The 14,565-nt window shown below is 43.4% G+C and overlaps 1 protein-coding gene across 6 annotated transcripts; it reads right to left on the minus strand.

The window, feature by feature from the left end:
• Positions 1–3,153: 3,153 nt before the first annotated feature.
• LOC109764159 (uncharacterized) lies at positions 3,154–13,816 on the minus strand. Of its 6 annotated transcripts, none has more exons than XR_002233114.4 (20): positions 13,490–13,807; positions 13,260–13,391; positions 12,442–12,609; positions 12,249–12,332; positions 11,638–11,688; positions 11,153–11,209; positions 10,994–11,076; positions 10,445–10,568; positions 10,298–10,357; positions 8,691–8,933; positions 8,419–8,502; positions 8,201–8,348; positions 7,799–7,926; positions 7,634–7,681; positions 7,252–7,382; positions 6,600–6,682; positions 6,033–6,136; positions 4,270–4,340; positions 3,630–3,936; positions 3,154–3,538 (listed from the first exon to the last, which is right to left on the minus strand). XR_002233114.4 is itself a non-coding variant. In XM_020323029.4 (20 exons), exons 3-20 carry the CDS (start codon positions 12,550–12,552, stop codon positions 3,360–3,362), a joined length of 2,100 nt encoding a protein of 699 aa, XP_020178618.1. In that variant the 5' UTR covers positions 12,553–12,563; positions 13,260–13,391; positions 13,490–13,816; the 3' UTR covers positions 3,154–3,359. The 6 variants fall into 6 exon arrangements, 4 of the variants coding, with proteins under 4 accessions (XP_020178618.1, XP_020178602.1, XP_020178610.1 ...); XM_020323029.4 differs by having other exon boundaries at positions 3,630–3,940; positions 12,442–12,563; positions 13,490–13,816; XM_020323013.4 differs by having other exon boundaries at positions 3,630–3,940.
• Between the last annotated feature and the right edge of the window lie 749 nt (positions 13,817–14,565).

Raw genomic sequence — 14,565 nt, forward strand, 5'->3', positions numbered from 1 at the left:
GTGACCCAATACGTACCACGTACCCCCAGAACACTTCCGGTGTCCGAATACTATCGTCCTATATATTAATCTTTACCTCTTGACCATTTCGAGACTCCTCGTCATGTCTGTGATCTCATCCAGGACTCCGAACAAACTTCGGTCACCAAAACACATAACTCATAATACAAATCGTCATCGAACGTTAAGCGTGAGGACCCTACGGGTTCGAGAACTATGTAGACATGATCGAGACACATCTCCGGTCAATAACCAATAGCGGAACCTGGATGCTCATATTGGTTCCTACATATTCTACGAAGATCTTTATCGGTCAAACCGCATAACAACATACGTCATTCCTTTTGTCATCGGTATGTTACTTGCCCGAGAATCGATCGTCGGTATCCTCATACCTAGTTCAATCTCGTTACCGGCAAGTCTCTTTACTCGTTCCGTAATGCATCATCCCGCAACTAACTCATTAGTCACATTGCTTGCAAGGCTTATAGTGATGTGCATTACCGAGAGGGCCCAGAGATACCTCTCCGATACACAGAGTGACAAATCCTAATCTCGATCTATGCCAACCCAACAAACACCTTCGGAGACACCTGTAGAGCATCTTTATAATCACCCGGTTACGTTGTGACGTTTGATAGCACACAAAGTGTTCCTCCGGTATTCGGGAGTTGCATAATCCCATAGTCAGAGGAATATGTATAAGTCATGAAGAAAGCAATAGCAATAAAACTTAACTATCATTATGCTAAGCTAACGGATGGGTCTTGTCCATCACATCATTCTCCTAATGATGTGATCCCGTTCATCAAATGACAACACATGCCTATGGTCGGGAAACTTAACCATCTTTGATTAACGAGCTAGTCAAGTAGAGTCATACTAGGGACATTCTGTTTTGTCTATGTATTCATACATGTACTAAGTTTCCGGTTAATACAATTCTAGCATGAATAATAAACATTTATCATGATATAAGAAAATATAAATAACAACTTTATTATTGCCTCTAGGGCATATTTCCTTCATATTGCTCCATTTATTTTGATTTTACTATTCATTAGAGCTCACGTGAGCTAAGGATCAGAATCCATGTCCATGAAACAGGGGTATTGCTCTTCACTGAATATATAGATCGCACAGTAGATGTTGTTAGAGCATCTCCAACGCCGCACCCTAAATTAGACTCACTATCAGTTTTCGCGGCCGGTCATCCAACGTCGTGCCCAAAACATTCGCCCATATCCGGCACCATCCAGATTTGATCAATAGCAATTTTATTAGGTGGTACATATGCAATCTTCACAACCAAAAAACGACCGATGTTCATAAGTTTTTACATGCGCTCGATCACAAGTGTCAGTCCGACAGTCAGTGCAAATTTTGCCCTCCCAGACCGGCTGTTTGTACCTCCTCCCTCATCACTCCATCGCCTTCTGCTCTGCAGCTTCTGCCTTCTCCATCTCTGTCGCCAAGCGCATTAACATCTTTGCACGATCTTCGTCGCATCGAGATCAAACTCGTTCATCTCCATGGTCAACATTTTGGTTTTCTTTGGAGTGGCCATGCACTTCTTGAGATCAGAGAACCCTATTCGACTTATAGCACCCCTTTTTCAGGTTGAAGTAATCATCCCTGACACCTTGCATGATGAACATAAACAAATCGTCGTTGCATCCGAAATCGACGTTGGAAATCGTGTTCTTATAGCTCATCAGGGGCAAAGTAGCCCTCATATAGATCAACATGCCCCCATGCTTGATGCCGTTTCAACACTCGATGTCCTGGCGTTCAACCCATAAGTTGAGAACATGCTCCTTCGCACGCTCCGTGTCTTCAAGAATCACCATCATCAACACCATTTCATCCCCATCTTCCTCATCGGACGAAGACGAATCCATGAACTCAGCATACAAATACTCCTCAAAAAATGCACTATGACATTTGTTCGAAAACTTGCTGGGCGACGGTGGTCGGGGTGGAGGGTATACCTGGGCGACGTCCAGAACCGAAGGAGGCCTGGGCGGCGGTCTACGGGGGCAAAGGAGGAAGGCATGATTGTGAATATGTACAAGCTCCAGGCGGAGTTTTGGGATAGGTCCAGGGTGTCGGAGTCCGACGTGGCGGACGCCCAAAGCTCCCTCGAGTTGGGTCTGGTCTGTGGGAATTCGGACATCTGAACCAGTCCGGCTCGGTTTGATTATCTGTGTTGGATGATTAACGGTCAAGTCTGAACATTTGCAGGCATTTTGGCCCTCATGCCGAATTGTGGAGATCACACGACATATGGCTCTCTACACGCAAGACAGGTGCCGACAACAGCGAAACTGGATGGAGTACTTACCACGTTACCCGTGGAGACAGAAAATAGCCAAGCACATGTCTAGATACAGGATAGAACAGCGAGCAACCTACCGTGGCTTATCCGGCCCCCGGTAGTTCGATATCATCGTAAGACCATAACCTCAGAAGAGGAGATAAACAAAGGAAAGTGAGATCGGACCTACTGCAAAATTCCCACTCGGATAGGAAGTTGCCTGGAACGATCATCGAACTAACTTTGATATGTTTGGACGCAGATAAATTGTACTGGACGATCTTTTATTTATAGTATCATTTATGATGATTGAACCGTACTGTGGGCTGATTTTATAAGTGATTCTGTGATTGACCATGAGCTCTGGAAGGCCAGTTCTCAAATATCCGGATGGCTCTATAAGCCCTTCACCCAACTAGTGCAACTGTGCAGGTAGCCAGGTACAGATGAAAACGCATTGTGTTCTCTACAATGCTCTTCCAACTTTAATTTAGTGACCACACTGCATTCGCCGCTGGTATTCTAACTAAACCAAAGAAATGGGGCAAGTATCTCATTAACAATTACATTTACATCATGTCTTCGGTTTTGATCCTTCCGATCTTCTTTATTCTTCATCGGCGGCGGTTGTTGTTCTGATGTGTTAGTCCTATAGGGTCTTAGCATGACGACTTTTCGACTGTCTACTACAACAAGTTGTGCCCCACTCCGGCGATGGAGGGGCGATGACAGCGGCGCACGCCTTCAACTCGCTTCAGTACTTGTAGTCGTTGCTAGGTGGTTTATGGATATGGATGTAATTTTTATTATCTCTAGTGTTCGTTGTACTGCCATAATTGAAGATGAATAGATCAGAAGTTTTCTCGCAATTTTTTTTTTTACATTTACATCATGTCAAAGAGAAAGCAGCTAATTTAACATGCAAACTAGGGGTCTAAACTCGCATGGCTATAGTACAGTCAAAATGGGAAATTCTATATATTGAACTGAACAACATTTACATACTTATCTCTATATACTATTGCAGGGTAGAGCAACCGTTTTATCTTGATGTCCTCTGCTTCTGGACCTTGACATCTTTCAACTTTAGCTTGAGCTTCATCATGCCAGCTTGGACTTGCACTTCATTTTTGGACGAATCTATTTTGACCACGGTCGCTTGGTTCTTGAGTTTAGGAACGTAAACTAAATCCCCAACTTCTGGAATCCCACCATTTTCATCTAATTCGAAAGGAAAGCTTAGTTTTAACTTGTCTTCAAACTATGCGGAACTGGGAGAGAGATAATAATATGAAAATGATGAGTTTCAAACCTATTATCTTGCCATTAGCTTCTGTGACCATGCTGCTATTTGTATTCTGCGTCTTTTTAGGGGCAGAAGTGCTAGCTGGCTCGGGGCCTTTCGCACCCTCAGATTTGGCTTTCTCCGCAGCCTTCTCTTCTTCTAGCACTCTTTGAGCTACTGCAGATTCTCTGTACTGCTGGAACTTCTTATGAATGATCGAACGAGCCATAACAGCATACTCCGAAACTACTCTTGACTTTCTTTTTCTCTGAGCGATGCCGTGATCAACAATGCTCTTCTGTGCCACTTCCAAGTCATTATGAAGCTCCTTGGACTGCCTGATACGCAATCAGTGGACATATAAGATAAGCAATTCTGATGTGACTGGGTTTGAGTACTATAATAGTCTAATAAGCAAACTAATGCATGAGAAAATAGTCAAATACCTAAACTTCTGTGTAATGGAACTACAAATTCACTTAGAAAGGCAGATTAACATATAGAGCCGGAGCATTCATCGCACCAAACCTCAAGATCAGTTAAAGTTATCCTTACTAAAAGATGGTACAAGCTTCGAATGCATATGTGACATGCAAACAGGGATCTGTTCCATGGAAAGATTGCAGCATATACTCAAATGTACATAAAACCAGCAGGAAGTTCTCACATAAGATAATGTTGTGCCTGCTGAAGTTGTTCATGGTATTCTTGCTTGAATTTTTCCATGTCCATAATCAACTGCAAAACAAACACTTGAGATGGACTTGTTCTAGAGATCGTATTAATCCAGATCGAAGAAGAATTCGACCTCGCGGATTCTAACTGAAGCAATATACGGATGAGTCTCTAACATGAGAGCACATATTCCTCAAGCAAATAACAGAATTTCCAGTGCCAAGGAAGACCCCATTTCTATCAGTAACACATGAAATATTGCGCACCTGGTTGCTCTTGTAGTTTATTCTACACTTCCCGTCCCCTGCGTCGCCCTCCCTGGCGACACGGGGGAAACCCTAGATCAAGGCGCCGCTCCTCCCTTTCCTCCCTTCCCTCGGCTCGCCGCCGCCGGAGGAGCGGCCGGCGAAGTCCACGCCGGCTCCTGTGAAGGTGGCGGCGGGGCCCCTTCCTGTTCTTCGTCTGCGAGCTTGGCGCGGCGGCTGCCGGACGGCGCGGCTGCTGCCTTGGATGGCACGGGGCGGGGCCAAGGTGGCGTGGGGGCTCGCGCGCTCGCGAGGGCCCTGGCGACGCGGCGGCCCTGGACGGCGCGCGGTGGGTGGCCCACTGCGGCGGGGCGCGCGGCGGATGGCTAGTGGTGGCGGCGCGGGCCAGGCGGTGCTCTCCCTGACTTGCAATGCTTGGTGGTGCTCCCCCTTCTGGCTGGCGCGGCCCTTGTACGCGTTCGTGACCGGAGGAGGTGCGGGCGGGCCTCCTTGGTGGGGTTCCTCCCAGATCCCGCGCACGGTGGCGCGGGCTAGTCTGTCTCTGCACATCCTCGGCCGATCTGGAGCGCGGCGGTGCGGGCCTGCTAGCTTTGGTGCGTTCCCGCCCAGTTCCGGCGAGCGGCGGCGTGGGCCGGTCTGATTTCGGCACGGTCCCGGCCAGATCCAGCGCGCGGTGGTGCGGACGTTTTCCGCCCAGTGCCTGCATGCGGCGGCGCGGTCGGCCAGATCCGGCGGGGTCCTTGGTAGTTCCTGCGCGCGGCGGTGCGAACGACCAGTTGGCATGGCATCCGCCCAGCTCTTGCGTTCAGATTGGTCTTGGTGGTGTGCGCTTTCGGCCTCCTTTTTGCTCGATGGCGTTTGGGTGACCTCGGAGGTCGAGATGGTCTGTTGGAAGGCGAGGCTCCGGATGAAAATCTAGCATTGTCTTTGTCTATGCCGGCGGCAACGACCTCCGTGGATGTCGTTATCCTTCCTGAAGGTGTCGCCGTGGACCTTGCTGTTCCTCGACATCTCATGTCTAATGGTCTTCGGGTGAAAACCTAAGATTTGGCTATGCCGGATCGGGTGACGGCGGTGTCTCTGACATCGCTTCCTTCTTGGAGGCGTTACTTTGGAGACCTCGATGGCTTCTGAGGGTGCGTGTGGCTGTAGGTGGAGCTTGGGTTTGGGTAGTTGTCTCGGGAGTAGCTGGTAGCTGGCCATTGGCCGGTGGTTTGCGACTTGCGGTGCTTAGACCTAGTTTTGCTAGTGTTTAGCCCGTCTGTTAGGGTTTTAGCCCAGTTTTCCTTAATTAACCGAGCGGTCTCTTTGTACCATTTCTCTCTGATCAATGAATATAGCAGCTCTCCTGCTATCGTTCTAAAAAACACATGAAATATTATAGTATCTGACCAACTCGATATTATAAAACCAAATTGCCACTTCACAATACAAAAAGGCCAATATTAATCTCAGAAATAAAGGATTGTCATGATCCTGTCAAACTTACCGCATTTATCTCTGCACCAGCTGTTCCAAGCAAGTGCCGAGAACTTTCTATAATATCCAAGGGCAAACCTAGCCTTTCAGCAATATTGATTGCATTTGAACGCCCTATATGCGCAACGAAACATGAGTACAAAAGAATTCCAAAGATAAAATGAGAGCTAGTTTTAGCAGACATCAGTTCCAATACCTATATACACCTTAAAAAACAAGAATGAAATAAGAGCAAGTTTTATCCTTAATATGAAGTTAGTCAGCTAGGTTGACATTCTCAGGATAGAACAGCATGCCACATATTTACAAGAAGATGAAGGCCTCACTATTTGGTGCACTGGAAATTGAAGAATGAATGAATATGACCTTCTTTTTGCCATAGCATATTTGATTCAACAAGCTAACAACAATCAACTGGCTGGTGGGGTTGGTTAATGGTCACCTTGTGTGATTTTTTATGTAGAAAGCATGAGATGTAGGGCTTTCTAGCATCTTATAAGGCAGTGACTTCTGAGCACCCAAACAAGCACCACCATATTATGATCGAAGAACTAACATGTAATATAAAGCAATTAACCTGGTATTCCCCAAAGTATCCTGAACGTAGGCTTTAGATTCTCTTCATCAAATTCCACGCATGCATTCTCAAATGAATCATTGCTGAAAGCATTAAAATAACGAATAATGATGCAGTGTTCATTGGATAAGAGTTACTGGTAATTTAGGGCACACAATAAGCCACATTGCTGCATTCCTAAAATTATTTTTTTGGACATAAATTTCTTGAAATCACGCAAGTGAATTTGCTTCCTGGTGTAAACTGGGGGAAATAGTGATTGCTTCAAGAAGAGCATTTTTAATAGTATTACTCAACAAAAGGAAACTTATTATAAATGTGAAAAGCCCGAGCGAAATCAGGAGTGCATTCTATGTAGATACAAGAAACTAAGTTGAAAATGACATCGTAACCATCAGCAATAACCTGTACTAGACCTTGTAGACTTATACCGTTATTGTCCTTCCAGTTTTGCAATCATGGTGAGTTGGCTCGCTTTTGTTGAATATGAGTAAAATAACACTTATGGTTGATGACAAGGTATCCCAAACAAAACAGTGTCATTTGAATAACAACAAAGGTGTAGTAACTAAACTAATGTACGGACAAATGCTCTTTAGTTAAGAGTTAAGACCATAATGCCAGGAAAAAATTAGCTTCAAATGTTTGGAACCTGTATTTCAGTGTTTTTAGTTCTCCGTGATGAGTTGTAGCTAGAGTCAGAAAGGAACCAGCTTCAGCAAAAGACCCCAAGAGAGACATCCCCAAAGCAGCTCCTTCGAGTGGATTTGTCCCAGCACCAACCTAATATGAAAAATAAAGCATTGCCATCACATTTTAGTATTTTACAGAGAGAAGACTCAACTATAGATAATGAGATAGTCCATGTCATCCATGATATTTCCATAATGAGTTGGGCTAATGGTGTAATGTGTACTGCATCCTGAACTACTAACATGTACTGAATACTTTACGATCATACTGCCACTAAACTAATACACATTAACGAACCAAATTAATCAAATAGTTATCAAGGCAGATGATAAAGTACTCACTTCATCCAAAAGGACCAAGGATTGTGAAGTTGACTGAGCGCGAATAGCCTAATAAAACGAAGGTTCAGATGCTGTACGGATAGTTAAGGATTTACTGCAAGTACGGAACTAATAAGTTAGGATTCAGAACTAACAGAATATTGATTATGATAAACTAAAATATACCCCAATCTGCTTCAGATGCCCAGAGAATGTTGAGAGTGATTGGGTCAAAGATTGCTCATCTCCAATGTCAGCATAAACAGCATCGAACCATGGAATTTTAACTGGTTCAGAAGCTAGAATGTATAGACCTACAGCAGAAGGGCAAATTTATGCAAGTTATACTGGCTGCTTATTCATTAAGAGTGTGCAATAGTAAGTTAAAAGCAGAAAAATACTCCATATCTTCAATTTTCTGCCAACAAGTCATGTCAGAAAGTGTGCATTTAGTAATGCAATCAATGCATACAAAATTTACAAGGATACAGGAAAATCAGTAAAGGAATACTCTAACAAAGCTTGAGGGTGTAGCTTATGATCACAATCAGAATAGTGAAAGGATCTCAACTTCATTGTTCCAGTTACCTATCTTGGCCATTAACGATGCCAGCCCAACCGTCTTCAAGCTGATTGTTTTCCCCCCAGTATTTGGCCCAGTTATGACCAAAACAGTAGTCTCTTCAGCGATCATAAAATCTACTGGGATCGGATGGTTCCTCTCGAGCTCAGAAACCTGCAAACTGAACATAAATTATCCAATGAAAGTGCCAATACACAATGTTTACTCCCAAACGAGGACTAACCCTAATTTTCATGAAATCAAGTTCTGAAGCCAGTTGATCTTCCTCTGCGATATCTTGTCCGTATATCCTCCTCCTCCGAATCTCCTACAACAGGAAGCAAAATGAGAACTGGATAACTGCAGGTTGATAAAAAAATCCCATCAAGACATATGAATAGATGATGTTTTAGTCTATAGTATATTAGATGTAAACAAAAAACGTACTCTCACTATCAATGAATACAAATTTTCTGCATAATGATAGTAGAATAAGGTGGGCCTGGGGAAACTAACCGCTGTGGCACTTGCAACATCCTTTTTTGTACGACGCAAATTTTCCTGGTGCTGCTGGAGCAATAGTGGATGATATGCATTTGGAATGAACAGTTTCCATGGCCTCTTAGTAAGTTGGGCTGAGGAAGTTGTACTGGCAGGCTCATCTTTAGCCGCATTGACAATTCCATGCTCAATGTTTGGCAAATACAGGTCAGGAAGTGTACCATCGTATGCTATACTGTATCTTGCACGAGCTGTGACCTGCAAAGAAAGTGCACATGCATATTAAGCAAAACAATCTGGGTAAGCAAGCAATTAAGCATGCATAAAAAAGTACTTAATGCTTATGAAACTGCTGCACTATGTGATTGTAAACACGATAGACAATTTGGAAATAGGGGTGATGGGAAATGGCCAGATATCTCATTGACGGAGGTGTTGTGTAAGTATCAGAACTGTTTAGATGTCTTGTGGCTTCCCTTAATGTTGAATGTTCAGTTGCTGCATAGGTTGTCAGAATGAGTTACTGCAGTGAAAGGTCACTGCAGTCCCACAGGGAGGAAGGTGATAGCCAGACAAGGCTAGCAGGGGTACGATTAGAGTCGAGCGAATAGAGATACCAGTTGGAAAGTGGTTATTTTGCTTGCTCCCACTGTCCGTATCTCTCGATAGTGAACTGTCTGCAAGGCAAAATGCTGGGTGTGTGAACTTGCATGAGCTTCGCCAGATACGAGGAACGGCTGAAGTGGCACTGGACAGCGGAAGGCAGGTATTCTGCAAAACCTGCCTACCTTGCGTTCTTTGAAGGAATGGTTGACCACCCGCTGTGGCAGCAATACTGGGAGTGCTGGGCACTGATGAAGATGAAAATCTTCTCCTGGATGGCGGTAGCGAACCAGTGCTGGACTGCTGATCATTTTGCTCGCCGAGGTTTGCCACTGTGTGCCCTTTTTGTGATCAAGATGATGAATCCATCTCCCATCTGCACACAGGTGTGCTTTCTCGTAAGATATGGTTCAAAGTGCTCAAGGAATATGGCGCCGAGGCAATCTGCCCAGTGCCAAATGAGGATTTCTTTCATTGTTTCGCGGATGCGACAAGCAGAACAAGAAGTTGGAAGGGGTGCGCTCCCTCGTCATGCTCATTCTTTGGTGGCTGTGCATACGAGAAACGCCTGTGTGTTTGATAACATGAGGCCGGTCTCGAGCGACCTTATGGATCTGATCCTCGACAAGGCTGAGCAGTGGAGAATTACTGGTGCCAAGGAACTGAGGAAGCTACCAGTGCACTCTAGACCCCCAGACTGTTGCACCAGCAATCCTGGCGATGCCAGCTGCTCAGGCGTTGGCTATCTATTTTTGCCTTGCGCTGTACAGTTTTGCCATTTTCATTTTTCCCTTTTCAGTTAAATGTTATTCTGTGTTTCACAGTTTTGGCCGATGTATTGCAACTTCTTTGTGTTTCTTCTAATACAAAATGATGCACGTTTAAATATGTATTAGAGAAAAAAAATCCTAGTCAGAGCTCTTGAGAGTACGAACCCTGCAGTACTAATAGATTATGTCAAAAAAAATATCAATGACAACTACTTTTCATGGGAAATGGGTAATGAAAAACAACAGCACCTTATCAAGTGTAACTGTTTCCTGCATCAAAATCTGAATATTATCAAGCTCAAGAAGAATCTGCAAATAAAAATTGAAAAATAAGTGTAAGGATAAGAATACAGAAAATAGCCAAATAGCAAAACCAAATCGATCAACCTTTCAAACCTTGTCAGTCAGTTTCGATAAAGCTTCAAGCTCGGCTCTAACCACTAATGCTCTTGCACCCTGTAGCTCATCATTTAGTGGAACAGCAATAATTGGTTCTATCATACTTCCAGCATCTGAACCACTACATACATATGAATCTTGATCAATACCAACTGTCAAACAGCCAAATTAAATTCAACACATACGCATAATACTATACACATTGGTTAAAACTATGCAAAAAAAAACATTGGTCAGAACTCGGAAGTTGGGTTAAAATTAAGAGAGAGCCAAGATTTTGGTTCTCCTAGCAGACTCCCTTTTACAGGATGTCGGTACTAACAAAAAAGATGAGTATGCGCCAGATGATACAAAGGTAATCTCATATGTTCAGTGATCCAAATCCCAAACATATACTTTAGTGCTAATACTATAAAGTTTAAAAACTCCCAGTCTTATGGAAATTTTTCAGCACAAAGCAGGCATATAAATAAGATTTTAAACAAAACTATCTCATATAAAGCGAAAGCAAATGATGAAACAAAAATCATCTTGAGCAAAGCACACCTGGAGAGTAGTAATCCATCAAAACTTGAAGACTTATCCCCAGTTATTTTAATGCAGCATCTTCCATTTACAATGCTTACTTCCTAAAGAAAATTAGCAGTTTTGTAATTCACTGCGCATAAGTTTCCCTGGCAATGAGTGAGTTGAATGAAACAATACCGACAAGGAAGCTTCATTGTCCGCATTCCTTATCAATTTATCCATAAGCTGGCATAACTGAAAAGGTAACAGCATATAACTATTATCCATCAACAATATTAGCATCAGACAGAGGCAGTTTGTAGGTTAAGACTAAGAGGACCTGAGGAACATAGCATTTGTTTCTTTTCCAGAGTTTAATCACGGAAAGCAAATCCAGTAGATATATTTGGTATTTTATTTATAGATCACATAACTTTCTTCTGCAGTTTATCCTCCAGGTCGAGAACTTAAAGCATGGTGTTTTCAGCAATGTGCAAATGCTTGCATGCTATGCGTGCCGTGGTTGCCGGCTTGCATGTGTGTCGTGCTTCTGTGAGACTATGAATTCAAGGGCAACTGCAACAGTACATGAGGAGTGAAAATGCACAGCAACTTGTTTGCTGCACACGCATGTAGCTGCCCTCGCTAGTCGCTAAGCAAAACAAATCGGCAAAGCCACCTACCCTGCTCTCTAGGGCCTGAACTTGATCTCGATATCGCCTTAGCTCAGGGCTCTGCAAAAAATAAATAATTATTTTGAGTTAAAAGGGAATATTTCAAATGGAATATCTAAGTACAATCGGGGGTCATAACACCCTTTCAAAGTGTTTTATTAATGATGGTCAGTATAGATTGCATCAAACCAGTAATGATATACACTTAACAGATAATTACTACATACTGCTATAAATGTACTTAGTAAAGGTAGTTCTGAAATTGACTTCTACAGTTATAGTATATTTGATGCTACGAAGGAACGAGGTAGCATGTTCAGATTTCCTTTGGGTTAATGCTGGAAAGTTAGGATGACAGATTGCTTGGGCACAGACCTTCAAATATGGATATTTATCGTTTACATGTTCAATGCTTCATAGTGCCTCAATCACTTAACCAAAGAAATTTGAGTTATTGTTCATAAGAAGTAAAGAATAATTTTCTACACGCTGAATAAAGAAATTCACTTCAAACTGAAATGCTTGTAAAAGTAGTATTCTTTTGCAAGGAAATAAAAAACTACTAGTATCACATCGTCCCAAAGCAATACAAAAGTAGACTCAGGATGCAAGAACCAAACTGCAGTGTCTTTCACGGAGCCATCATCATCTATGACATCCTGTATAGACTTCACTAGTAGCTTACTGACAACAGCATCTAGAATCTGCAGGTCAGTAGAAGAACATTCAGCATACTGGACTGAGAGACATATTTTTACTACAGATGACAAAAGATGCAAGAGAGCAAAAATGAGTAAAACAATATGAGCTTACTGTTTCTGTAAGGGGCAGTAACAGATTATGCGAGTCTTCATCTTGCTTCATAGCAGCTCTGATAGTTACTTGCAAGGATTCAACGAACAGCATCAGGCTAACCACTGCCATTGCTTCCTGACCTTTAATCACGGAACCACCAGAGACACAATTTATTGCTGACTCTACCTTCAGTTAAACAGAGAATGTGATACTCAAAGGGTGTATTTCTGATACTGGCATAACAAGACAGTTGGCATCTACTCCCTCCATTCCTAAATATAAGTCTTTTGAGAATGTGATACTCAAAGGGTGTATTTGTGATACTGGCATAACCAGACAGTTGGCATCTACTCCCTCCATTCCTAAATATGAGTCTTTTTAGAGATTCCAATATGGACTGCATACGGAGCAAAATGAGTGAATCTACACTCTAAAATACATCTATATGCAGATAAGGTGAACGGAGGGAGTAATAACCAGTATATCAAGCAAAATGAGACGCAGAGAACAATCCTATACAGATAAGGTGATAAAATATTAACATCAATAAACAGATAACAGAACATGCGTGTTTTGGTCACTATTTTGCTCTTGATTTGGTGGTGTAATTTTACCTTCATATAGGCATAGTTCAATACAGATTACAAGTTGTTGAAGAGATCATTTAAGTCAGGTCAAATGAAACGGTAAAGCCCACTATAGAACTTAACTAGTATGCCAAAATGCCGATCACACAGTAATGCTGTATAAATTCAATTTGATTGTAACTCTGTACTGAAGTCAGGCAGTACACGTGACTTCCTTAGCATATTAGTACACCAAACATGGGTCCTCACCGCGACGGTATCCAGCCCGGAGAAATCCAATGCCCCACCGGAGCTGCCAAGCAGCCGCACCGCCGCCTCAGTCTCCCGGAGGAGCTTCCGGCTCCGCTCATAGCTCACGCTCTCCACACCCCACAGCTGCTTCTGCACAACCCACGTCGCGCGTCAGAGGCGAGGCCCGTGCATCATGAGCGATCAGGCAACGGAAGGGTTCGGAGTCCCAGGGGTCTGGAGTTGAATACCTCGGTGGCTTCGCGGCCGTGCGCGGTGCCGGCGAACGAAGCGACGGCGCGGCAAACCTTGCCCCACTCGAGGAGGCGGAGGCTGCGGGCGGAAGGCGAGGCGGAGGCGGCGACGACGAGGGCGCGTAGGCGGCGCGGGCGGAGGTGGGAGACGGACGGGGAGAGAGAAGGAGGGTAGAGGAGGGAGAAAGAGGCGGAGAGGCGAAGCATGGAGGAGCCGTGGAGGGGAGCAGTGGCGGGGAGGAGCAAACGGCGCCGGTGTGTTTGGATAGAGCTGGGGTGAAGGGCGTGGGCGAATGCACGGCCGAAGGTGTTTCGCGGCTAGCTAGGAGACTTTTTTTTTTAACACAGTTATTAATAGTTTTTATTTTAAAAAACATATGATTTATTCATCTTCAATCAATGCCAGTACAAGGAACATCAGAAATAAACCTTTAGAGTTTGGCTTGATGTACACGATTTACGCTTGTGTGTTGTCAAGTCCATTCTTATGTGAATATTCATTTCTAAACACGGACCATATGCTCTTGGTGAACAATAAATTTATGAAAATATAAAAAAATAAAAAAATCTGGAATTTTTGGTCAACCAATACACTCAAATGCATGATGTCCAGGCAAAATTTTATCGTGTTCGAACATCTGAGGAGCTCGTGGCAAAAAGACAAAATCAGTCTAAACAATGTGTGAACAGTAAACTTTCTCACGTACTCTTTTTTTTAGCTACTCAGATGTCTAAACACCACCAAATTTGATACGAATATCACGCACTCAAACATCTTCCATGTATATATTTGAACTCTTTCAATATTCTTTTAATTTACTGTTCACGCAAAAAAGCAGATGAGCTCGGGAGTCGAATGGCCATGTCTATTCTTCTATTCCTTTTCTCAAGAACCTCGAAGGGGCATGAGATATTTGATCATGTCGAGTATATCTTTCTCTTTTTTCTTCTTAGCTCTCAATCATGGTTTGTATGTATTTTTAGACGGCCTTCAAGATTAAATCTTTTCTAATGTGGGCGTAGATAGCGCCGATCAAACACCCATAAGCAAGCACTAGAACAACAACGGCACA

This window comes from Aegilops tauschii, chromosome 1 (genome assembly GCF_002575655.3).
Source record: "Aegilops tauschii subsp. strangulata cultivar AL8/78 chromosome 1, Aet v6.0, whole genome shotgun sequence".
Lineage (NCBI taxonomy): Eukaryota > Viridiplantae > Streptophyta > Magnoliopsida > Poales > Poaceae > Aegilops > Aegilops tauschii.